At 44.4% G+C, this 27,251-nt stretch overlaps 1 protein-coding gene across 1 annotated transcript in view; it reads left to right on the forward strand.

Annotated features, from left to right (window-relative positions):
* Positions 1–10,607: 10,607 nt before the first annotated feature.
* The window catches only part of TXNRD1 (thioredoxin reductase 1), a 73,090-nt gene continuing 56,446 nt past the window's right edge, over positions 10,608–27,251 (forward strand). The window contains exons 1-2 of the mRNA XM_040984708.1: positions 10,608–10,749; positions 17,604–17,664. Of these exons, the coding sequence (XP_040840642.1) occupies positions 17,625–17,664 (40 nt within the window). The 5' untranslated portion in view covers positions 10,608–10,749; positions 17,604–17,624. The remainder of the gene's footprint in view (positions 10,750–17,603; positions 17,665–27,251) is intronic.

Raw genomic sequence — 27,251 nt, forward strand, 5'->3', positions numbered from 1 at the left:
TTTAAAGTCCTCTGGCTAGTGTGGTGAGCCCTTGGTCATCTCTTTTGTGTAGGCTTAAGGAAGTAGTCTTTGCTGCTGGAACGGGAGTCAGATTTCATTCTTTTATGTCTGGTGTGAGATCAGGAGGAAGGAATCAGCAGCTCCCCCACCCCCATCCCTTGTGGCACACAGGCCGGCCGGGTGGGGAGAGCAGGAAGGGCAGTTTTATAGGGTTTTTCCTAGATGTGGCTCAATGGGTAAACCAGTAACGCCGTCCTTGGGATGGGCCAGACTGATCTGGGGGAGACAGGTGTGTGGCCAGGTGAGGGCCAAGGAAATGAAAGTGCCAGAACGTGCCTCTCAGCTGTAGCACAAGGAGTAGTGAGTGGCAGCAGCTCTGGAGTCACGGAGGGAGGAGTGCCCGTGTATGTGTGGGCAGCCAGTGTGCGTGGCGGAGGTGCTGGGTCTTGGGCATGGGAGGAGGGCCCGAGCCAATGCGGGGGATGCGGAGGGCGAGCTGATGTGTGTGAGCAGGGTGAGCTAGCAGGAGCAGGCTTGTCATACAGTTTTCACAGGATTTGTTCAAACCGTGACAAGGGCCGGGCTTTTTACAGACTGACTTAAGTATTTTAAAGGTAGACTTTCAGAGATACACAGAGATATCTCCCACCCACTGGCTCACTCCCCAGGGCTGGGCCAGGCAAAGCCAGGAGCCAGGGAGTCTGTCTAGGTGTACACGTGGGTGCAGGGTCCCAAGCACTTGGACAGTCTTTCACTGCTTTCCCAGGCACGTGAGCAGGGAGTTGGATCAGATATGGAGCAGCTGGAGCACAAACTACCTCCCGTGCGGGCTGCTGGCACAGGTGGCAGCCTCACTATGCCACAATACCGACCCTAATAAAAAAATCTTAACAACAATAAAAAACCTTCAAAAACACAAACTATGACAGTAAAGGTAAATAAATCTGTTCCAGGCCTGGCACTGTGGCCTAGCAGCTAAAGTTCTTGCCTTGAACGCACCAGGGTCCCATATAGGCACTGGTTCTAATCCCGGCAGCTCCACTTCCCATCCAGCTCCCTGCCTGTGGCCTGGGAAAGCAGTCGAGGACGGCCCAAAGCCTTGGGACCCTGCACCTGCATGGGAGACCTGGAAGAAGTTCCTGGCTCCTGGCTTTGGATTGGCACAGCACCAGCTGTTGCAGTCACTTGGGGAGTAAATCATCAGATGGAAGATATTTCTCTCTGTCTCTCCTCTCAGTATATCTGCCTTTCCAATAAAAATAAATCTTTAAAAAAAAAATAAATCAGTTCCTCTACTCTGGGTGTGGGAAAGGGAGTAGATTCTCCCCACTGCCACTGTATTTATTTATGGAAGATTTATGTATTTGAAAGGCAGAACAACACGGGGAAAGAGAATCTTCCATCTCAAAACAGCCACAGTAGTCAGATGGGGGCAGGGTGAAGCCAGGACCTGGGGTGTCCCTGGTCTCCCCATGGCTGGCAGGGGCTCGAGTGCTGGATGCGTTCGAGGGTTGGTGTTAAAGGAAATGGTCTGTAGATTGCTTCTTTTTGTGTAATCATGGACTAACGATTACGCAGACCGGATCAGGTACCCACTGGAGTCTCCGGGTGACCAGTCTAAGAACAAAGGGACTATTCTCTTGCTAAGTCTTCTTTTCTTGCCTGTGACACATTCCTGTCTCCGCTTCGCTTCCCTGAGGTTCCCTCACCTGGTCTTACACACCTGCTCTATTCTACCCAGTCCCCTTCCTTCTCCTCTTGGCTGAGTACATGCTCCTCACCCAGGAAGACCCAGTCCAAAACATCACTCAGTGGTCACACACCTGTGGTCCGTCCTGTTCCTCTTGGAGACCATGTGGTGTGGCGGGTAGGGCATTGTACTGCACCAAGCCCCCCGGGGAAGGGTGGGATTTCCCATTCGGAGCCTTGTGCACTCACAGTAGTTACTCCATAAATGTCGGAATGCAGTCAATCGGGTTAGTCCCTCCTGTCTTTGTCCCCTATTGTGGGTGAACTGAGTCTGTCTCCCTTGGAAACTTCTCCAGCTTCTCCTGCTTCTAGCTCCGTGGGATCTCAAGAAGATGGAATTCCTCTTTTTATAAGAATGGGACTCGTAACAGGGACTTTTACGGGGTATTTCCAACATTTCATATGGAACGCTGTATTTCTCAGGAATACGGGTTTTTGCAAGAGGAGCTAGCTCCTAAGGTCGCCCTGTGAACTAGGTTACGTTGACTCAGTTCAGCACCTCCTGACCCTCTTCCCACGGGAAGCACTGTCTTAGGTGCTGAAGGGGCATCAGTGATTCATCAGCATGACGGTGCTGCTTTCCTGAACAGTGTGTCACTGCTGAGCTGTTCTGTGAAAAGTAGTCCTGTTTACTGAATGCTCATTCTGAGCCAGCATCTGTCTTGAGGCTTTTTTGTTTTGTTTTGTTTCTTGTTTTGTAGGATTGGTTTATTTATTTGAGAGGTAGAGTTAATGAGTAAAAGAAAGAAGAGAAATCTGGTTCACTCCCCACATGGCCCCAATGAGCTGACTTGAGCCAGACGGAAGCCAGGAGCTTGGAACTCCATCTCATTTCCCACATGAGCAGCAGGGACCCAGGTAATCGGCCATCTTCTTCTGCTACCCCAGGGAACTGGATCATAAGCTGAGCAGCTGGGACTTGAACTGGCACTCATAGGGGATACTGCAATTGCTTTCATTGTATTAACTCACTGGATCGTTGCAACAGCCCGTGAGGGAAAGAAGATGCTGGAGTTGGGATTCTGGCTCAGGAATCTGGTGTTCTGAAGGACTGAGCGGTGCTGCCTCACTTCACAGAGGAATCGTGCGTGTCTGATGTGACATGAACCTGGGCTCCTCCCAGGAGAGCATGGTTTTCTCAAGAAAAGCAGCTGAGGCAGGATTGTGGCACCTCAGACTAAACTGTTGCTTGGAATGGTACCAGCCCATATCAGAGTGCCTGGTCTGGTCCTGGCTGCTTCACTTCCTGTCTAGGTTCCTATTGCGTATCCTGGGAGGCCACAGGTGCTGGCTGAAGTGCTGGGGTCTCTGGCTCCCAGTGTGGTCCCGACTGGGGAGTCCCAGATGTGTTTCTGATTTCAGCCTGGTCTAGCCCTGGCTCTTCAGAGCACTTGGGGAAGGATCTGGTGGACGTAGATCTCTCGCTCTCACCCTTTTCCTCTGTTGTTCTGCATTCCACATAAATAACCATTAAACAGAAACACAATTGGATTAAAATGAAACTTTTTGCAGGATTGCCAGGACCTGGACAACAGAAAAAGTAATATATTCTTTTCAGTTTCACCTTATGCTTAAAGGTGCTTAAGGACAAACAATAAAATTAGTCATGGAAATGCTAAATACAGTCCGAGGTGTCCAGCTCAGGTCCTGGATGCTGGAGGCTGTGGGCCTCAGTGGCCCTTGCCTCCAAAGTGGAACAAAATCCCTGCATCACTTCATGCTCACAAATGTATCGCCTTGAACCAGGACATAATTGTGAACTGGAAGGACCTGTTTTGTAACCATGTGTAGTCTAGGCCTTTCCCCAGCATGATCCTGCCTTTACAAAGTGCTGCCATCATGTTGAGGGCTACTTATTTACTCAGAGTATGGCTCCTTGAGTCACTCGAGGGGAAATGGAAAGATAATTAAAAGACCAGAGGTCCCGTGCCAAGGCACTTGGGGCCTTCGTACCCTCATCTGCAGCAGTAAAGTGAATGAGTGAATCACCGGTCCTAAGCTCTGAAGTTCTGTAGCTCTGTCTTCCAGAAAATGAAACATGAAGCCTCTAACACACGGGAAATGGGATAATTCCAACTAAAAATGCCTAGCACACTGTAGGATGCCTTCACAAAGTAATTCCATGTGCATTATGTAAGAGATAGCCTTTCCCTGTCTTGCCGCCTGAAGTGCAGGCCTGAATAGTTAAGGTTTAACTCACTCATTTCATGTGAACAAGTCAGTAACTCAAGATAATGAAGAAGAGCTTGCTTTTAAGTAATTTGGTGAGATCGCCCAAAAGCTACCAACTATTTTTGAAGAGATAGATAGAATACTGTGTGTAAATTCAAGTATCTTTCTAGAACCAATGCTCTGTTCGAAAGAATTCTGTATTCATTTGTAAGGTAGAGTGATGTGAAGAGAGGGAGAAGGTAGAAAAAGAGAGGGAGAATGGAGAGATCTCTCATTTGCTGGTTCATTCATCCAATGAATGCGATAGCCGAGGCTGGGCTAGGCCAGCCAGGAGCCAGGAGCTCCATTCAGACCTTCCACACAATGGCGGGAACCCAGCACTTGGATTCTTGCTTGGACCACCACTGCTCATCCGAGTGTGTTAGCTGGGAGCTGGATGGGAAGGAGAGTGAAATCTTTTAGGAGAGGGAAATCTTTTCCATCTGTTAACTCACTCCCCGAACTGCCAGAGCTGGGCTGAGCCTAAGCCCAGAGTATCTTCCAGGTCTCCCATGTGAATCTACCAGTCACATAGCCGAGAACTGAATTGGAGATGGAGCAGTCAGGACTTGACCTGGCACCCACACAGGATGCTGGTGACATAGGCAGGTGGCATCACCGATACACCTCTGTGTCGGCCCTGAGGCCATTATTAAGGCAAGCATACATCTCTCACAGATGAAAAAGGTGCTTATATACTTAGACCATCATCTGCTGCTTTCCCAGGGACGTCAGCAGGAAGCTGGATTGGAAGTGGAGAAGCCAGAATTCAAACTGGTGCTGTAGTCTGGGTTGTCAGCACCTTAAACTGTGGCTTTTGTGCTGCACCACAATGTTGTCTCCAGGAAGTTGGAGTTTTGTCATTTTTCATTTGGTCCTTTGAAGATCCCTGTGGTAGATGGATAAATTTTGGGGCTCAGTGATTAGGTAAAACAGGTAAACCCTCATCAGCAAACACGTGTCATTTGTTCCCAGTGACGACACAATGGAGTTTCTGGCAGTTTCTCTGTTATCTCAAACCATTCTGTAAGCCAGCTCTTTGGGGTCAAGATCATTCATTTCAAATGTGTGTTTCAGGCCATACAGCCAACTGAGTCCTAGACTTGCGAGAATACAGTTGTGGAGTGGGGCATGTAGGAAAGTGTTTTTAAGCCAACACCCTCAACATATCCCAGATTTAATTTCAACTGTCTCATAGCATTCCTTTAAGGAAGTGTCAACACAGGAGCTATAACCAGGATGCCATAGCAGCTTTTTATAGCAGCTTGCTTCGAACATAATTAGTAGTTTATGTGCGAAGTTCTTTGTAAGAACCAAAGATGCTTTTGAGGCAAAAAATAAAAAACATTCCACAGGATCTCCCCCAAGCTCCTATTTGGCTAACAGTACAAAAACTAAGACATAATTTGCATGATCAGAAAGTCACCATCACATCCTCCTAATGAGTTTTTTGTCTGTTTTCCTGTAATCTTACAGATACTTCTGCTTTATTTTCCCAGCGTGCCTCATCCGCTGCAGACTCTAAAAGAAACCACACACATATAATTACCTTGTAGTCTTCACTTCACAGGTCGTGTCATGTTCACCACCTGAAGCTTCCCCACTCCTAGGTCTTATGTAATAACTTCTTGCTGGAGTCTTATTAGACCCATGTGTAATATTATTCTATATGTCTTGTGGGTTGAATAAAATAGAAAATTAAACATTATTGCATTGTTAAAAGGCATCTTCAGAGAGAGGCGGCGTGTCAGCAAAGCTTTTTGCACTTGAACTGGGAAGAAGTTGTGTTAAGTGGTGTGGGAGTCGAGGAAATCCTTTGTTTCTTCCGACTTCTTACAGTCCAGATGCTTTTAGCCGTGAGCAACAGAACGAGGGCATGCTCGGGACAGGCCAGAAAGTGATGACAGAGCAGGCAGAGTGGAGTACCATGAAAGTTTTATCATCACACTTGAAGTGGTCGTGTTACTTATTAGTGACAGAAACTCAAGTTGCAGCGTGTGACAGCTGCAGTCCGTGCCCGGCTCCTCTCTGCTTTCCTCTTTGTTTCCCTGCTCTGAAGTGCACCAGCCTGTTCTCTCATCTTTGGAGTGGCAGAGACTCTTGACCTTGGCCTCATCTTGCAGAAAGCCTCATCAGTTACCTCTAAGAACTAGCATCTCCTGTTTGTTTCCATGATCATGAGCAGAAACATACGCCATCATAGCTTCACACAATGAGTGTTGATGAATCAGTTATTACAGGTGAAGTGGCATCATCTTTCCCCCCCGTGTCTTGATCTGAGTGACCTGGAAATGGAAGTCCCGCGGTAGGACCAATGCAGGACAATGACGTTGACCCCTCCCCTTTAGAGAGAAGCCTGGAACTAACACCCTGTTGTGATTAGTTTTTGGAGCTTTGAGAGAGAAGTCAACTTGTGTTCATTTTGCATCCTTTCTGAAAAGGATTTGTTTTGGTATTTTTTGCAATTCTAGATAGAAGGACTTTTAGCTCCTGTTGAAACCCAAATTTTTACATATTCTTCCTAATTTTTCATAATATCAAATATAATCATTTTCAAGTTTTTGGCTTAAGAGCTCCTTTACCTATTATATATATATTATATATATAAACTATGTATATATTTTACTTATATATTTTTCTTATATATATAATATATTATGTATTATGAATTTAATAAATAGATTTTTATTTATATATATTTAAAAAGATTGATTTATTTATTCAAAAGCATGAGAGTGAGAGAGAGATCGCCCATCACTTGTTCATTCTTCCCATGGTCACAATAACCAGGACTGAACCAGGCCAAAGCCAGGAGCTTCATCTGGGTCTCCACCGTGGGTGGCAGGGGCCTAAGCCCTTAGCCACCTTTTGCTGCTTTCCCAGGCCATTAGCTGGATGGGAAGTGGACAGCTGGGACATGAACTGGCACCAATATGGGATGCTGTTATCTCACACAGTGGCTTTGCCTACTACACCACAGTGCTGGCCCTGGGTTCCCTCAATTTTAAGCTGGGTTAATACCCAACAGTGGAGATGTCAAACAGCATCATTATGGCACTAGTTTTGCCTCCAAGGCTTTCTAAAGATGTGCTTCACACAATCTGAATTCTAGAGGTCCAGCCATCTATTTCTTAGAGATGTTTTTATTGTGTGAGAGAAATCACTGAAGTTCTGAATGAACAACAGAAACAAAAAAAAATCAGGCCGGAGACACCTGGACTCCTCACTAGCTCCAGATGAACGCAGCAGCATTAACTGACCTCCAGCCTCCTGAGCTTTTCAGACTCAGAGCAGCCAGGAGGTGCCAGGAACAGGACTGAAGGGATGGAATGACCACAGATGACAACAGGAATATGCCATCAGGGTCTGAGAAGGGAAGTTGTAAATGCCACTGGCCCAGAGTTTGTAGCAATTCCTCCAAGCGACTGAAGAGCTGGGGAATAAAGCAATAAACTCCTGTTTTTCCCTGGCCACGACTCACACGTTGTGACATTTGCTTTATTTTTCCCTTGCTTACAGCTCTCTTCTGAATTTCCCCTCTGCACACACACACTCACTCACTCACAATACACTACTCTTTCTTTCTGAACAATTTGAAATAAGATGCAAACATCATGACTTTCACCCCTAAATATTTTAGCAAGTATCTCCTGACTACAGGATTCTCATTTTTAAATAAACCCCTGGCACTTCATGTTGCTACAGCCTTGTTACTCCATGTAAGTTTGTTTTCAGATTTACTGTTGGCCCTCGCATTCTTGAGGATCCAAGATTTAACTAAGGATCAGATGTTCGTTTGTGGCCAGTTGCTGTGTTTTGCAGGGCTGAGCAGTAAGACCCCTTAAGAGAAGCTGGATCACAGGAGGCGCTTTCAACATTGAGTTAGACCCTTGGGGTCACACTGAGTGCCTTTTTACCCTTCTGGTTTCAGATAAACCTGATATCTGAGGTCTCTTCAGAAAGATAACGGAAAATTCACGTTTTGGGACTTGGTGTGGTAGCCTAGCAGCTAAAATCCTGACCTTAAATGCGTCTGGATCCCATATGGGTGCCGGTTCTTATCCCGGCAGCTCCTCTTCCCACCCAACTCCCTGCTTGTGGCCCGGGAAAGCAGTCGAGGATGGCCCAAAGCCTTGGGACCCTGCACCCGCTTGAGAGACCTGGAAGAAGTTCCTGGCTCCTGGCTCCTGGCTCCTGGCTTCGGATTGGTGCAGAACTGGCCTTGCGGTCACTTGGAGAGTGAATCATCAGACAGAAGATCTTCCTCTCTGTTTCTCCTCCTCTCTGTATATCTGAATTTGCAATTAAAAAAAAAAAATAGGAGGTCATGACACAGTAGCTTAGTGGCTAAAGTCCTTGCCTTGCATGCACCGGGATCCCATTTGAATGCTGGTTTATATATTTGCTGGTCCACTTCCCATCCATCTCCCTGCCTGTGGCCTGGGAAAACAGTCAAGGACAGCCAAAAGCCTTGGGACCCTGCACCTGCACAGCAAACCAAGAAAAGACTCCTGGCACCTGGCTTCGGATCAGCTCAGTTCCGGCTGTTGGAGCCACTTGGGGAATGAACAAGTGAATGGAAGATCTTCCTCTCTGTCTTTCCTCCTCTCTGTATATCTGACTTTCTAATAAAAAATAAATAACTCTTTATTAAAAAGATATACAAATAATAATCACATAAAAAGTGATTCATTACTACTATCAAGGGAATGTAAATCAAAGCCACCAGGAAGACACTACTATCTCTACCTACCCACAGGAATGGCTAGAATCACAGCTAAGTGTTGGCCAGAAGGTTGAGAAATTGAGGCTTTCTTGCAGTGCTGGTGGGAAGGTAAAATGGTGTCGCAGCTTAGGAAAACACTTTGGGTGTTTCTCAGAATTATTTTTGTATCAGAGGAGTTCCACTTCCAAGCATTTACATCAAAGAATTGGCAGGGATTGAGACAAAAAACTTGTAAATGAATGTTGACAGCTGTTCTGTTCATTGAACTCAGAGTGGAAATGACCCAAATGTCCAGAAACTGATGAGCAAATGAAATGTGGTACAGCTGTACAATGGAGTGTTATGTAACAGTGAGACAGTGAGGCATGCTGAATCTTGCCAACGTTATGCTAAGTAAAAGAAGCCAATCACAAATGAGCACTTAGTGGATAATTCCAGAAGGTAGGTTAGTGATTGCCAAGAGGCTGTGCAGGATGGGGACTTGCTAGAAGATAAGGTGACATGACTTCTAAAAAGTGAGGGGGCTTCTTTTTAGAGTGAAGAAATTGGTGACTTCTACGATATTGTTATTCTGTGTCAACTTTGTTGACACCATGGGCTCTAGAGAACAGGTAACCAGGATTTGAATGCTAACTCTACCACTTGTTGTGAGCTGTGCAACCTTGGGAAAGTTTCTTAACCTCTTCGAGTCTGGGGATGTTGGTAGCATATCCACGCACAGTACCATTGGAAGGATTAAATGGGATGACGCTTACAGGCGTTCATTCCCTGGCTATGAAAAATGACGAGATTGAAGAAGAGCAGATCAGCATTATGCAAACAGAAAGGAGAGGACATCACTTCAGGAGCAAGAGTGTGCAGAGAGGGGCCCAGTGTGGTAGCCTAGCACCTAAAGTCCTTGCCTTGCACATGCCAAGATCCCATATGGGCACTGATTCTAATCCTGGCAGCCCATTTCCTTTCCATCTCCCTGCTTGTGGCCTGGGAAAGCAGCTGAGGGACCCTGCACCTGTGTGGGAGACCTGGAAGAGGTTCTGGGCTCCTGACTTTGGATCATCTCAGCTGTAGCTGTTGTGTCTGCTTTGGGAATGAATCAATGGACAGAAGCTCTTCCTCTCTGTCTCTCTTCTCTGTTTATCTGACTTTCCAATAAAAATAAAATAATTTTTTAAAAAATAAGAGTATGCACAGAATGGGGTCTGGTCTGTCTCTGGGCCTTGGAGGAGACAGATAGCATAACAATTTTCACAAGGCAGAGGTAGCAATCTCTTGGTGGTTTTGGCTAGTGATGGTGCACAGCTGGCAGGAGTGTCGCATGGGGGTGACTTGCCTCTAAGCCAGGTCACGTTTCCTTTGATGCCTGATTGGGCCAGAGTGAACTCCTAGGCAAGAAACAGAAACTCTGAAGGGATTTTTGTGGAAGTTTTTCTGTGCCTGGGACCTGAAGATCCTGTGTCTGCCTAAGAGTGAGTTGGAGAAGAAAAAAGAGAAGCGTGAGCCTTGCTTTGGGCCTGGTTTCTGAGCGGTCAGTGCTGGGTGGGAAGGGGACACAGCTCTGGCCTTTAGCCTCGCTGTGTTTGCAGCACAGGTGGGAGTGGAGAAGAGGCGAGGCGTGGCCCCGGGGGCTGAGGACCCGTGGCTCTCCTGCTGCTTCCCGGGATGGTTCACACCATGGCCTGCCTTCCTTAGGCTTCCCTGGGAGTCCACGTTGAATGTGGTAACCGGAGTTGGGAGCTGGAGGGGGCTAATCAGAAAAAAATCTATAATCCATGTCCGAGTCCTTCCTCAGATTCCTCGATACAGTCCCGGGAGCCCTGATGCACGGCTTTTCAGAGTGAGCCCTGCTATTAGGAAATACATTGTCCTCTCTTCCCTTCTGATAATTACCGTCTTCGCTTCAATGACTTCCAGCTAAGGGTTATCATCCACATCAGACTTTGCCCGGACACCCAGCAGGAGCGGCCGGCACAGCCCCTGCAGACCCCAGGGCCCGGCTGCAGTCCTACATAGACGGTCACCCTGTGGTCATCTTCAGTACGTCCACGTGCAAGCGCTGTGCTGAGGTAATGCCCCAGGATCACCGGGTGGGGCTGAGCTGGGCAGCAGGGGGAATGGGGATGACTTCGGAGCTCAAGTGTTGACAATTGGATTTTATGTTAGAAAGGGCGTATGTGGGTGTAACTTGCTTTGGAGTCACTGGAGAATGTTGATTTGAGAGCAACAGTGCTGAAGTTGTCTCTTTCTGAGCTTCAGCAAGGCAGGTGTTACCAGGGATTCTGGGTCAGGGAAGGTCAGTGTGGGGCAGTTACCAAACCTGCTCATTTGCTGCTCTTTTGGGTGTGTCTAAAGGGACCATTTTATAAGAAACTATTACTTAAAGTATTCTTCTATTTTTTTCATTTCCATGATCTGGTTGGTTATGTGGAAAGTGATTTTGTAAAGAATAATCTGTGCCCAGCACGGTAGCCTAGTGGCTAAATTCTTGCCTTGCTCCCTGCTAGTAGCCTATAGGGGCACTAGTTCATGTCCTGGCTACTTCACTTCCCATCCAGTTCCTTGCTTGTGGCATGGGAAGGCAGTAGAGAATGGCTAAGCTCTTGGGACCCTGAACCCACACATGAGACCCAGAGGAAGCTACTGGCTCCTGGCTTTGCATCAGCTCAGCTCTGGCCATTGCAGCTGCTTGGGGAGTGAATAAATGGATGCAAAATCTCTCTCTGTCTCTCCTTCTCTCTGTAGATCTGCCTTTCCAATAAAAAATAGATCTGTATGTTCTACTTAAAAAAAAAAAAGATTTCTTTATTTGAAAGGCAAAGTTTACATGGGAGTGGGAGGATAGAGAAAGAGAGAACTTGTCCATTTGCTGGTTTACTCTCCTAATGGCTGCAACAGCTGGAGCTGGGCCAGGCCCACGCCAGGAGCTTCTTCCTGGTCTCTTGGGTGGGTGCATTTTTGCCGCTTTCCCAAATGCATTGAAGGGCCTGGCCTCGATAGCCTAGCGACTAAAATCTTGCACATGCCATGATCCCATATGGATACCGGTTCATGGCCCAGTGACCTCACTTCCCATCCAGCTCCCTGCTTGTGGCCTGCGAAAGCAAAGACAGCCCAGAGCCCTGGGACCCTGCCCCTACCCAAGAGACCTGGAAGAAGCTCCTGGCTCCTGGCTTTAGATTGGCACACCACTAGTCACTGCAGCCACTTGGGGACTGAATCTTCAGATGAAAGATCTTCTTCTCTGTCTCTCCTCCTCTCTGTATATCTCACTTTCCAATTAAAAAAAAAAAAAAACCACACACATCTTTTAAAAATAAAAACAAAAACAGGGTATTAAATTGCAAGTAAAATGGCTGGGACTCAAACTGGTATCTGTATAGGATGCCAGTGTTGCAGGCAGCAGCTTTATGTACTATGCCACAATGCCATTTTCCTACCCCCTCCCCCATTTGATTTTTTTTTTTTTGGTAATTATTTCATTTTGATAATCTTTACATAGTTGGTTAGGGCATAAAAGGTCAAGGGCTACAGAAAAGTGGGTAAAGCCATTGTTTCCAATTACTACTATTATTATTATTATTATTATTATTATTTTCTGTATCTGGATTAAGGCAAGAGATAAAGGGAGAAGCCCCACCCTGCCTCCACCCATCCCAGTTACCCCATGTGGGGCATGCTCTAAGTGTCCTGCTCAAGTGGTTTTGATAGTTCTGAATTGCTGCCAATCTCGCCACTCCTAGCACAATGAAATCTCTCCAGAATCCTTAGCTTGTCAGAAAAAGTACTCCCCATGGCCTTGGGGTATATTGATGTAAGCCGCCCTGGATTAACTGCTGAATGGGAGCTGAAAGACAAGCTGATCTGGTGCTTTGGAGAAGCAGCTAGGGCGTTTCGGTGCTGCTGAAGTTTGCTTTAAATTCTACTCGATGAACTCTGCCTCAGCACAGTGGCCTCAGTAACTGCCCGCGTATCCAGCCCTGCTGTAGGTCCGAGCATCCAGCTTCACTTGCTCTCAGCTTGGCTCTGCCTTGACTTACTTCCCAGATCTCACCTGTGTGGGAGACTCAGATGAAGCTCTTGTCTTCTGGCTTTGGCCTGGGTCAGCGCTGGCCATTGGGGCCAGCTGGGGAATGAAGCAGCCGATGGAAGATTCTCTCTCTTTCTCTCCACTACCGTGTGTGTGTGTGTGTGTGTGTGTGTGTGTGTGTGTGTGTGTGTGTGTGTGTGTGTGTGTCCCTTTCTATCTATAACTCCTTCAAGAATAAATCTTGGGCTCAAGCAGGTAGCCTAGTGCCTAAATCCTAGCCTTGCATGTGCCAGGATCCCATATGGGCACTAGTTTGTATCCCAGCTACTCCACTTCCCATCCAGCTCCCTCTTTGTGGCCTGGGAAAGCAGTAGAGGACTGCCAAAAGCCTTGGGATCCTGCACCATGTGGGAGATCCAGAAGTTCCAGGCTACTGGCTTTAGACCTGCTCAGTTCTGGCCATCATGGCCACTTGGAGAATGATCTTTTACTCTGTATCTCCTTCTTTTTGTATATCTGCCTTTCCAATTAAAAAAATAAATCTTAGCAAAAACTTTATGAAAAAAGAATAATTAAGGAATCTTTTTTTTTTTTAAAGATAAACCTTGCTAAATTCTGAATGATTGTTGTAGACAATAAAAGTCAGAGAATTTGGAGGAGGACTGGTATTGGATGTCTGTGTACCTCTGCATCTCTCGGGGTGTCATGATTTAGCTCTGATGATTTGGGAGCTTCTTCTGCTTCTTGTTTTATTTTTACAATCAAGGGCTTGAACCAGTTGATTCGCGAGGTTTCGTTTATCTCTAGAATTATGTGGTGGTCTAATCATTTCGGTTACCAAGCAATGGTTATGAGCTGGATTCTGAGGTCAGAGTTTGGCTCTTGGCCCTGTGACTGATTAGCCATGTGACCTTGGTTATTTACTGATTGTGCCTCAGTTTCCTCATCTGTAAAATGAGCATAATAATAGTACTTATGACATGAGTTGGTTGTGAGACTGAAGTTAGCTGATATTTTTGAAAGCCATAGAACATGCCTGGCATACGGTAAACTCTATGTAAGTGTTTGTTAAACAAAGGAACTGTTTGCCTTTCCTGTTTTCCTGGCAAGACGTAAAGTCTTAGATGGTGATTTTCCATCTGCACTGAAGCTCAGGTAAATGTTAGTCACCAAATGTCTGTCAGTTCTAAAAACAGTGATTCCTGTCAACGGCTACACCATTCTGTGGCCATCTGAATGCTTACTACGTGCAGGGCGTTATTTGATCACTCTACTGATATATTTCTAAGAATTAGTAACTAATTGAAAGTCTGTCTTATCCTTCCCTGATTCTGCCATGGAGATTTCGGTTCCTGGTCCAGATTACTATTAGGAGAAGGTAGTTACAGTGCCAGTGTATTTGGCACAATCCCACATTTTGGCCAGTAATGATTCTTATCCTTATTAACTCTTACACCTGATTTTTTTTTTTTAATGTATTTGAGAGACAGAGAGGGGGCTGGGTAAAGAGAAGTCCTTTCCTCTGACTTGTTCCCTGGATGCCCACAGTGGCGAGGCTGCTGGGCTGGGCTGGGATGAAGCTGAGCTGGGTACAGGCTGGGAGATAGGTCAGTGCAGGTCTCCCATGTGCATGACGGGGACCCAGCTGCTTGAACGGTGGCTGCCACCTCCCAGGGTCCACACTGACAGGAAGCTGGAGTCAGGAGTTGGAGATGGAAATTGGTGTGCATGTCCTAACCACTCAGCTAACCTACTCCTGTCCCTGAATTCTAAGTCCCTTTTGTTATTCTAGAAACTTTATTTGATGTGATTACTGAAAAATTCTTGGATATGCCAGGTCTTCGGGACAAAAGTCCTCTGATTTTACTTTATCTAATAGTGCTAATTCCTTAGATTTTCCAATTTATAAACTGTTTTCAGATTAGTGCCAATTAAGGTAGAAATTAATTTTGTCTGTCTTTGGCCATGGAAAATAACTAAAGCACCTCTCCTGGCGAACAATAATAAGTTTACTTCTTGTGGTAAGGTTTACTATATTAAAAAATGATTTATCTACTTACTTATCTGAGAGGCAGAGCTACAAAGAAAAAGAGATGGGGGCAAGAGCTCTTCCAAGAAAGACCTTCCTCTCTGTCTCTCCTCCTCTCTGTATATCTGAGTTTGCGATAAAAATAAAATAAAATCTTTTTAAAAATTACCTTAAAGTAAAATTTCCCTCCAAGTTATTTCTTTGCGGTTTATTATTTCATTTAGCAATTATGAGAAAATCAAAATGGAGAAACTTTGTTTTCATATTTGTGCTTGGATAGATTGATGTAAATTTCTCTCTGGGATGAGCAATGCAATTTGCATGAATTCAAGTTAGGAAATACCAACAAACAAATGAACTTTTACATGGTTTCCCAATTATTGCATAACACGTTAACATACGTGTTTTAGAAGCGTCTTACTGGGAAAGATGAATTTAAAAGAGCAAAGGTGAACCCTTTCTGTACCCTTTTCAAAAAAGATGTTTGCTTCTTATGGATATTTCGGAGGAAATTCAGAGGTAGGCAGTCAGTATGAATGAATGAAGTCTTGTACACGTGTCTATTGTCTGACATCTCAGTCTGCTACCATCGCTCAGGAGTGTTCATTTTACAGGAGAACTTGGTCATGCTCTAATTTTCAAAACAATTTCATAATTTTTATTAATGTGTTTATACATTTATGTATTCATTTGCCTTACGGAGGTGAGGGGATGAGGATTGCAGACCCATGTGAGCCTCTGATGGGGACCGTCCTCTACTTTTACCGAAGAGAATATTCTAGAAGTTAGCACTTCTGATATTCAGTACAGGTTTAAGTCTTGTACTTTGTATGAGTGCTCAAGCTTATTTAGAGTTAAAGTCACCTTCAAAATAACAGTTAGTGGAAGATTATGTATATTATATAACCCAGGGAGTATGTATCCTGCATTTCATATGCCGATTTTTAAAAAAGATTTCTTTTATTCTTATTTGAAAGTCAGAGTTACTGAAAGGAGAGACAGAGAAAGAGAGATCTTCTGTCTCCTGAAACACTCAGCTAATGACTGCAATGGCCCGAGCTGGGCCACTGAAGCCAGGAGCCAGGGGTTTCTTCCATGTCTTCCATGTAGGTACAGGACCCAAGGACTTGAACTATCTTCTAGTGTTTTCCCAGGCATGTTAGCAGGAAGCTAGACCAGAAGTAGTGTGGATGGGACGTGAACTGCACCCATATGGGATGCCAGCATAGCAGGTGGAGGTTTAGTATACTACACCATGACACCGGCCTAACATGCCAAGTTTTAATAATGACCTTTTTGGGATTTACACTTTCAAGTTAGAAAACCTTTTTGGTTATAACTTATCAATATTTAATTTCAAAAAATAAGTGGCTAAGGAAGTCATAAGTCTGTGACTTCATATGTGTATGAACTTTTTAGCCAGATAGTAAACTTGTAAGAACATCAATGAAATTTTATTGAGGTAAATTCCCAGTTCTAACCTTCCTTGCTCTCTCTTTTTTTTCTTAATATTTATTTATTTATTTTTTATCTGAAAGGCAGAGTTAAGAAGAGAAAGAAAGAAAGGAAAAGAATCTTCTTTCTACTGGTTCGTTCCCCAAATGACCACAATGACTAGGTTGGGGCCAATGACAGGAGTCAGGAGCTTGATCCTGGTCTTCCATGTGGGTGCAGGAGCCCATGGACTTGGGCCATCTTAATTGCTTTCCCAGGTACATTTGCAGTGAGCTAGATCAGAAGTGGAGTCTCCAGGACTTAAACAGGTACTCCTCTGTGCTACGTTTGAATTGGGGCCTAGATGTCATCTGAAACTTATGTTTTATTTGAAAGGCAGATTTACAGAGAGGAGAGGAGGAAAGAAAAACCTATCTGCTGGCTCGCTCTCCTAATGAGCACAGTGGCCAATCTAAAGCCAGGAGCCAGGAGCTTCTTCCGGGTCTCCCACATGGGTGCTGAGTTCCAAGGCTTTGGAACATCCTCTACTGCTTTCCCAGGCCACAAGCAGGGAGCTGCGTGGGAAGTGGAGCAGCCAGGACAGGAACTGGTGCCTATTTGCACTCAGAGGAATAGCCAATTGGGCCATTGCACCAGCCCCTCAGTATGATTTATATACACTTCGGAGCATCCTGATTAATAGTTAACACTTAGAACGAAGCAAGATTTGTGAGTTCTGTGAACCTCAGGACCCTTTGACCTTTTACATTGTATAGTATAAGCCTGGGAAGAAGAGTTCTAAGGTTTCCTAAAGGATTAACGTCTGGTTATTTGTATCTTGTGCATAAATGTTTTGCATGTAAAAGTCTTTTTTAATCAGGAATGTAAGTGTCACTCATGATTTAAATTTGGTAGTTTATTCTTCAAGTAAAATAAATACATTTTTTACTTGTGTATGATTGGTGAAGTTGGCTCTTTGTGCTGATTTGTTGGTTGAAGGTTACTGGTCAAAATCATGATTAGTATTTTTGTAACAACCCCTCCCCCACCCCTTCACATGCAGGATTTGCCACATAATGTTTTGGAAGCCTTACATATTCCATTGTTGTTGTTGTTGTTTTTTTTTTTAAATGGTGAGTGTTAAGTATCTGTGATAGTAAGGTAGCCTGAGTCACCAGGCGTGTGTAAAACCTTTATGAAGCTCCTCAAGTGAGTCATTGCCAGAATGGAAACAACACACTTCAAATAACTCTTAAATACCATTACTGTCAGCAGGGAGAATGTCTTGGATTATATGCGAATGAACTGGAAAGTTCTCAAAGGGAAGGCTGGTTGAATAGGAAAGCGTCACTGTTGAATAAGAGGCCCTTCTCTTGGTGGTAACCTTTTGTCTTTTCATTCGCTCCCTTATTTTCTTCATCTTCTTCCAGGTCAAGAAGTTATTTAAGTCTATGCGTGTCCCGTATTTTTTACTTGAACTTGATCAAACAGGTAAGGTTCTGTTTAATGCATAAATTACATGAAACCAGCCAGCCATACATGTTATTTAATCTCCTCTGTCTAGATTTCATTTTCCTGTCTTGATATTTTTAGTGTTTAGTTCATTTGTACCAGATGATTTCCTCTTGTTAACTATTTACACAATGTACTTCCTTGGGGTTGGTTGTTTTTACTTTAACTTTTGCTTGATTTACACCCTTGGTATTATCTGAAGTTTCCTGTTGTTGGAATCTTTTTCCTGTTAACCTTGGGCCTGGTTACAGGTACCGTATTTGCTGGTTTTGTGGTAGACAAGTACTTACCAAAGAGTATTTGAATTAAATATAAGTTAAGATACATTCAGAATTGTGGCAGGAACAAATAAAGGCCAGAAAGGACCATTAATGGAGCCTTGGGGAAATGGTTGCATGACGCTAAGAATCTCAGAGAAAGAAAGGCTGGTGTAGTGAAATGGAAACTTCTCCCTAGGACTGAGGTCCACCTGCTGTTTCAGGCTTGGATTAGAGCATCGAGAGCTTGATGGCAAACATTAAGAATGTGCTCAGAGGGCAGCACTGTGGCACTGTATGCTAATCTGCTGCTTTTGACATTAGTCCTGGTTGCTCCACTTCTGACCCAGCTCCTTATTAATGTGCCTGGGAAGGCAGGAGGTGTTGGCTCAGGTAACTACGCCACCCATGAAGGACCTTGCCATCACAACCATCTGGTGTAGGAATCAGCAGACGGGAGATCTTTCTCCCCCTTTTCTGTCACTGTGCGTTTCAGAACAGTGTGTCTTGAAGACTGGGGAAAGAGAATCCTGAGTTGACCATTTTTGCCCTGTCTCCAAAGGACTGGAACAACAGCCAGGGGATTCAGCTGGAAATGGGAAGACATATGGTCATGGAGATACAAATCTTACTTCTAGGGTCAGACAGGAGAGAGTTATGTTGCAAGAAATTATTACTGCTAGGATAGATTTACTCGGCCCGGCTTTGGTAGCCTAGCAACTGAAGTTCTCACCTTGCACATGCCAGGATTCCATATGGGCACCCGTCCTAATCCCGGCAGCCCCGCTTCCCATCCAGCTCCCTGCTTGTGGCTTGGGAAAGCAGTTGAGGATGGCCCCAAACTTTGGGACCCTGTACCCATGTGGGAGACCCGGAACAAACTCTGGGCTCCTGGCTTCTGATCGGCTCAGCTCTGGCTGTTGTGGCCACTTCAGGAGTGAATCATTGGACAGAGGATCTTTTACTCTGTCTCTCCTCCTCTCTGTTTATCTAACTTTCTAATTAAAAAAAAAAAAAAAGAAGATTCCCTCACTCTCACTATTGCCTCAGTATTGTTTTGTAGACTGTGTTGCTGGAAAGTCACCCATTCTCATAGGAAGTCTGCAAGGAAGACATTATCCACTTTTATGGATAGGGGAACAATTCCAGCCAAGTGAAACGATTTTTCTGAAATCATATGAATTGTAGGTCTGTAATTCAGATACCAGCCTACATGAATCTGGTCTGTGTTCCCATCATATCTTGTTATCTGTCTTTCTTAGCATGACCTTTATAGTCCTGTATTGAGTAAGGTGCTTGCTCCTAAGTTCTCCATAGTGTTAGGGAGGATTAATTAAAATTTTATCTGGATCAGAAAGTGGCATTTTACAAATGTAAATTTTCTTGGCTGATGCAAATTGCTTGTGACTTGGTGTGAATGAGGAAAAAAAGAAGTAAGTTAATTACCTTAATGAAAGGCAAAGCAAGCTAACATATACTTCAAGGGTAAGGTGAACAAGGGTGGATCAAATGGAAGAGGTTGGGCAAGGTGACGGTACTGGGTGCTGGGGGATGTGGGTTGGGAGGCTGAGGGGATTGATAAGGTGTCTCATGGCAGGAAGGAAGCAAGTGTCAACCACTTTGGAATTTTACTTTGGGCAACACTCACCAGTGAGGAAGCTCCCTTCCTTCCCTGTGATATTATAGATCACGGCTGGGAACTCCCACCCTGTTTTTGCTAATGTGTTATCTGAGAAGAGCCAATGAGTGTGGCTTTGGCTGGAACCATCTGGAAGGATGGGAGCCCTCTGCTAAGGATGACATTGACTGTGTCCTCACTTGCTACTTGTCACATGTGAGAAGTTAACTTCCGTCTCATGCTCCCTTCTAGTCGGGAAGCTGGGCAGCCAGCAGGGACAGACTAGGATTTTTCCACTAAGGCAGCAGTTTTTGAAGTCTGGTCTCAAAAATCCTGGGGGTACCTATGACCGTTTAGGGAATCCTTAAGGTCAAAATTGTTTACATTATAACAAAACACTACCAGTTTTACTGTTTTTGCCATTTGTGTTGATGCTGCATAAGTATTGTTGTATAAAGCTGTTAGTGTTTAGCATGAATCAAATCTGGGATGGAGTACCATTTGTCCTGATAGACTGGATTGTTCACCACCACATACATAGGGGGAAAAATGTCTCTATGAAGCAGTAAAGACCTTTCTTAAATCTCAACCCTGCATGGTATGACATTGTGTGACGAGGAAAGTGCGAATAGTGTTTGTCCAGCTGACATTTGCAAGCTGACCTATCTGCCTTTTTGGTGCAATACCATATATACTTAAACACATGCCTGACAGTCACACTATGACTGTTTAACTTGGATGTGGGCCAGTTATGTCCCCCATAATGGACAAAGTGAATCTGCCACTTCAAGGAAAACAACTGACAATATTTTGCTGCCAGTGATAAAATGTGATTTTTTTTAAAGGAAAAATGAGACTTTTGGAAGATGTATCTGCCATATGGTTCAGTAGCTTCACGGTACTTTTCTGATGAAATGAAAGATAATCTATTGATATGGTTTTTGGATATTGTTTGTTGACATAACTCAACATTTGAAATAAGTTGGTGAAGGAATATTTCCCGAACGTCAGTGTATGATATTACAAAGGGCCAAAGAGCAGTTCAAAGTGCAAAGCTGCTCAATGGTTTTTATTGTGACAGATAATGAAAGGTTCATCCTGATGGTTCAAACTCCAGCTTGTGACTAGCTTCCACTGAGTTCTGCTTGTGTGGCACAAGAGACCAACAGCCACACTAACCTGAGTGCATTACATATTCCTCCTTCCCAACTACTTCTCTGTGTAAGAGTGGATTTTCCAGTTACCTCTATCAAAATAACACACATGGCAACAGAGTAAACATAGAAGCAGATTTTAGAGCCTGGTTGTTCTTTGATAAGCCAAGCACTAAAAATACTCCAAAAATGTCTCATAATGTGAGTATTCTCACTGTATTTGCTTTGCTTTAGTACATATAGTTATTTCTATTAAAATATATGAACATATAATAATAGTTATATTAATTTTAGGCAAATTAGCAAATATTATTTTTTAAAAGATTTATTTATTTTTATTGGAAAGGCAAATGTACAGAGAGGAGGAGAGACAGAGAGGATGATCTTCCATCTGATGATTCACTCCCCAAGTGGCCGCAACGACTGGTGCTGCACCGATCCGAAGCCAGGAGCCAGGAACTCCTTTCTGGGTCTCCCACATGGGTGCAGGGTCCCAAGGCGTTGGGCCATCCTTGACTGCTTTCCCGGGCCACAAGCAGGTAGCTGGATGAGAAGTGGAGCTGTTGGGATTAGAACCGGCGCTCATATGGGATCCTAGCGGATTCAAGGTGAGGATCTTGACTGCTACTCTATTGCGCCAGGCCCAAATTAGTAAATATTATTGAGCATCTCAGTTTTGAGTTCTAATGATTGATGCTATGATCCATATCAATGAAAAATACTTGGGAGCTGGTATCATGGCATCTAAAGCCACTATCATGCCAACCTCCCATGTGAGTGCTAGTTTGAGTTTTTGGCTGTACTGCTTCTGATCCAGCTCCCAGCTAATGCTCCTGGAAAGGCAGCGGAGGGTGGGTCAAGCACATGGACCCTGCCACCCACATGGGAAGCCCAAATGGAGCTCCAGTTTCCTGCTTCAGGTTTAGTCATTCCAGCCATTGGGGGGAGTAAACCAACACATAGAAAAATCAGTCTTTCTCTGTCTCTCTTTCTCTATCTAACTCCACCTTCCAAATAATTAAAGTAAATCTTTAAGAAGTCATTGGGGGCCTAGCGTGGTAGCCTAGTGACTAAAATCCTCACCTTGCATGTGCCAGAATTCAATATGGGTACCAGTTTGTATCCTGGCTGCTCCACGTCCCTTCCGACTCCCTGCTTGTGGCCTGGGAAAACAGTAGAGGACGGCCCAACGCCTTGGAATCCTGTACCTATGTGGGAGACCCAGAAGAGGCTTCTGGCTCCTGGCTTTAGATAGGCTAAGCTCCAGCCATTGTAGCCACTTGGGGAGTGAATCAGCGGACAAAGGATCTTTCTGTCTGTCTCTCCTCCTCCTCTCTGTAAATCTAACTTTCCAACAAAAATACATAAATCTTAAAAAAAAAACTTTGGGAGCCTCAGTAATTACTGAAAAGTATGAAGGGACTTTGAGGGTGCAGGTGTTTGGCATAATTGTTGAGATGCCACTTGGTACATTTCGAAGCAGAGTGCTTGGTTTAAGTTCTAGTTTGCGTCTCATTGCAGCCTCTTGTTAACATGACTCTGGAAGGCAGCAGGTGATGACTCGGAGAACTGTGTCCCTGCCCCATGGCCAGGGAGACCTGCACTGACTCATGGTTCCAACCTGGCCAGGTTGCAGGAGTGAACCAGTGGATAAGAGTGCACAAACACATACTCTATCTTTCAAATAAAGAATTAAGTATTTAAAAGATTTAGTTATTTCTACAGGAAAGATCAGATTTATGGAGAGCAAGATAGAGAGAAAGATCCTCCATCCACTGGCTCAACCCTCAAATGGCTGCAATGGCTGGAGCTGAGTCTATCTGAAGCCAGAAGCCAGCAGATTCTTCCAGATCTCCCACACGGGTATAGGGTCCCAAGGCTTTGGGCCATCCTCTACTCTTTCCCAGATCACAAGCAGGGAGCTGGATGGGAAGTGGAGCTGCCAGGACATGAACTGGTGCCCATACGGGATACTGGTGATTGCAAGGTGAAGATTTAGCCACTCAACCATCATGCTATGCCCATAAAAAATATTTAATTTATTTATTCTAAAGGTAGAACTACAAAAGGGGAGAGAGAACCTCCATCCCCTTATTCACTCCCCAAATGTCTGCAATAGCTTGGATTTGGCCAGGCTAAAACTAGGAGTCAGGAACTTCCTCTGGGTCTTCCACTTGAGTGGCAGGGGCCCAAGCCCTTAGGCCATCCTCTGCTGCCTTCCCAGGCACATTAATGGATAGCTGGATCAGAAGTAGGGCAGCCAGGATCCATGTGGGGTTAGGTACTGTAGTCAGGGACTTAATCTACTGTGCCATCTCACCAGCCCCAATATATATGTATTTTTAAAAAAGGTCTATAAAGAGAAAAAAATCTGGCATCCCTTGTCAGAAGAAAATCATTGATCAGTACATTTTTGATGCTGTGAGTTTCACTTGTCCCCAGCATCGGATGTGCACTCTCCCAACGTGTGCTGTGAGCTCTACCCAGAGATTTAGAGTCCTTGTCGTCCAGGAGCTTGTAATTATGCAACTGAAGTAGCTGGTGTGGTCTCCTAAGTGTTAGTTTCACGAATAAACACCTTTATCTGTGTCTGCTTGGCCTCAGAAGAACCCTTTATTGGCATGGTTCTCACAACAGTCTTGGTTACCTATCCTCCCCCTGCACCTGCTTCATAATGGAGACTGAGAGCCCCAGAAGGTGCAGTGGTAGAAAGGGGCATTCTGTATGGAATTCAGCAGGTGTGTTTATTCATGCAGCATAGTTCTTGTAAGCCTTCTGCTGGCTAGACTTTGTACTAAGCATCGGAAATGGGTAGAATACAAGGCAGGCGTACTTCCTGGTCTAATGAAATTACACTTAGCTTTTTTTCTCCCAGGGAATTTTCTTTTATCTGCCTTTAGAGTTGAGGGCCTGAGGTAGTCCACGGAAGGCGTGCTGCATAACTTCCCAGTGAGTTCCTGTCATCTCCCAAAGGAAATTTTAAAAAGGAAGCTGTGCTGCCAGGAGGCCTCGTCCTTCACCATCATGACATCTTCTTCATTTTTTGGGCTTTATTTTGGATAATTCTATGTAATAGCAGGTTTCTCTTTTGAGAGCAACCATCAAGGTCAACTCAGGCCTAGTGAGATTGTTATTGGGGCACCTGGAAGGCATAGCCTTGGCAGTGATGTGTGGGCAGTAGTAATAATTAGTCCCCTGCCTGCACCAGAAATGTGTGTGTGTCCTCCTGCTTAATCTTCAGAATACCACTGGGGCTGGGGGTGGTGATTTAACCTTCATGTGACAAGGAAATGAGACGTGCGAAGGTGTCGGCTGCAGGGTGATTGGTTGCCTAATGGAGCCATTATTAGTTCCTGGTCCCTCCCCCTAATTTCTTTGACTACCTTCTTGGAATTTTTTGTGCCACACCCTACCTGCCTCATGTGTGATGTTCATAGTGTTGATACCATGATAGTATTTCCAGATGTGACAGTGGCTATTGCAACTGGAAGTTGTGCAATTGGTGGTGCCCATGCCAGCCATCTGTCAGTCAGCCTGATGGATGAGCTTCCACACGCAGGGCTTGTTGATGCAAAAGGGCTTCCAACTTAATTTTGGGTGTCCTTGCGGTTGATTACAACTGAGAACACGTGATATCATCAATATGATCGTCTCAATTCAGTCTTACAGTTTCTGTCATTTTGTGGTGATTGATGTGGGAAGCCCATGTAAGTTTGAAGAAGAAGGTGTGACAGTTTTTAGAAGTACATATGGAATGACGCATGTCACCAGCTTGGGGCTTCCGATTTTGTTTGTGTTTTCTTTGTCGCCTGTCTGCTTACAGTGTGGCTTCACCGCCTTTGGCAAGAGGGAGAGAGAAGAATCAATATGGCTCCTTTCTTACGCCAGGGTCTCCTGTCTCTCTCATTTTGTCATCACAGCAGCTTTGCGTGGTCATGGGATTCATTTCTGTTTTACGAGTGAGGCAGCAGAAGCTCAGCATTGGAGTATCTTGCTCACGCCCGGGCCTGCCTGCTTCCCCAGGTGCCTCTTCAGAAACTGTTTTTCTTCAGGAGATTACAAAACTCTCACTCACAGAGGCTCCTTGGGCCAGCTCAGATCTCACCACTTTGGTATTGGTGTGTGTTCATCCAGCCGATGTGTTTCGACCATTTTCTTCATCTGTCAAGCACAGTGGGGAGAGTGGATGAGTAAGGAACCATCTCATTCAGGATCATGCCACTGTTTGCGTCTGCCAGTCCAGTTTTGGGGTAATCTGATCTTTGTCAAGGTTATAGGATCCCAGAGCTTCTGTGGTAGCATGTTGGATGGCATTTTTCAAGTGGACAGAAGTACTGGGTAAGAAATTCAGGACCACCTGGCCAGGAGAGAGAAGTGTGAAGAGGTCAAGAGGCTTCGCCCTGCAGGAACTGGGGAACCACAGGAGGCTCTGCTTGCTTATGAGCGATGTTTAGTCTGTAAGCATTTTGGTTTTATTGGTAAAAATATTAATTTTTTTAAAAATTGGGGATCACTGTATAATGAAATATAAAAATCACCTTTAATTACATAGAGATGAGTGCTATTAATATTTTTATTTCTTTTATGTATCCTGTGTCCTGTTTTGTTGAATACATATTTTACTGATTATAATAAGTTCTTATAATTTCTCAGTGGCTGTAACATATCACATAGTGTATTTATTTGACATTTCTACAACAACTCCACAACGCTGACCTCTAACACTTTTTTTTTAGATTTATTTATTTTTATTGGCTAGGAAGATTTACAGAGAAGGAGAGACAAAGAAGACAGACAAAAAAGATCTGCTATCCACTGATTCACTCCCCAGACGGCTGCAATGGCTGGAGCTGAGCCTCTCTGGAATCAGGAGCTTCTTCTGGGTCTCCCACAAGGGGCAGGGTCCCAAGGACTTGAGCTGTTCCCTCACTGCTTTCCTGACGTCATAAGCGGGGTGCTGGATGGGAAACTGAGCTGCCAGGACATGACATGAATCAATGCACTATGGGATGCCAGTGCCTGTAATTAGATTAGTCAATTGAACCATTGCACAGGACCCAACAAAATTCTTACATAACAATCTGTATGAGCCTCTGCTCTAAGTACCTTGAACATAAGTAATAATAATTTAATAATTTAATTCTGTAAGATTGACATTACTATTTCTATTTTTGTAAATAAGGAAATAGAGGCACAAAGAGGTTAGACAACTCGCTCAATGTTGTAGAACCAGAAAGTAGCAATGAGAATTTGAAAGTGGAGAACCTGGCTCCTAAGTCCAGGATCTTAATCAACGCTGAACTGTTCTGACCTAATCTGCCCTTCTGTTCTGGTTAATCCTGGTGTGCTCCCTGGACGTGGTGTGCTCCACACACACACACCCCTCTACCGTGGGCCCGTGCTGTAGGTCTGTCCTTAGAAATGACTGCTGCCCTGCTGGGAGCCTCAGGCGTGCGCTGCATTTACATAAGTGGGGCAAGAGCAGAGACCAGTGATTATGTAATATTCAGGTAAGAAGATTCTAAGAATATACCTCTAGTGAGGTAAATTTCTGTTTTAAAATAAATGCAAAGGAAGTAGAAAAACTGATTATTAATTTAAGGAAACAACTCATACATTTTATATAAGAATTTATCTTAAATAAAACATTAAAAATATATTTCTGTATCCTGAAGGTCCATGTTCAAATCCATGTCGGAGATGGACGACTGATGTCTCTATCCCAATGTATTTAGATATGAGGAAGTTAGATTTATTTTTTTAAAGATTTACTTTTTTTTTTTAATTGAAAAGTCAGATATACAGAGAGGAAGAGAAATAGAGAAGAAGATCTTCCATCCACTGATCACTCCCTAAGTGACCGTAATGGCCTGAGCTGAGCTGATCCGAACCCAGGAACACAGAGCCCCTTCAGGGTTGCCCACACGGGTGCAGGGCCCAAGGCTTTGGGCCGTCCTCCACTGCTTTCCCAGGCCACAAGCAGGGAGCTAGATGGGAAGTGGGGCTGCCGGGCTTAAAACCAGCACCCATATGGGATTCTGGTGCATTCAAGGCGAGGACTTTAGCTGCTAGGCTACCATACTGGGCCCAAGAAAGTTAGATTTAGATGAAACTTTTTATAAAATAAATTATTTTAATTGGCAGACTTTGCTTCTAGTTCATTTTTTCATTCTATCAACAAAGGTTGAGGTACTGGTTTTATACATGAGATATGAGTCCTGCCTTCTGTGGGCTCATGATCTGTTGTGGGGCATTAATCATAGTTACCACACATGGAGCTTTTAGGCCCTGAGTCTCCAAATGTGGGCTCTAATGAGGATGAATATAAATTGCCTATCAGAGAACCTGACACAGTCAGTGCTTAATAGTAACTGCCAATAATGTAATATGATGCAGCTACTAAAAGTGACTCATAGTTCTAGTAGCATGGGGACATTTTCTGTGCTATGATGTTAACCAGAAAAAAATAATTTTAAATAATTTTCATAAAATAATAATGCCTTGCTTTTAAAAGCTCAGGATAGGGCCCGGCGCGGT

The sequence above is a fragment of the Ochotona curzoniae genome, unplaced genomic scaffold (assembly GCF_017591425.1).
Source record: "Ochotona curzoniae isolate NIBS_2020 unplaced genomic scaffold, NIBS_Ocur_1.0 contig_1014, whole genome shotgun sequence".
Lineage (NCBI taxonomy): Eukaryota > Metazoa > Chordata > Mammalia > Lagomorpha > Ochotonidae > Ochotona > Ochotona curzoniae.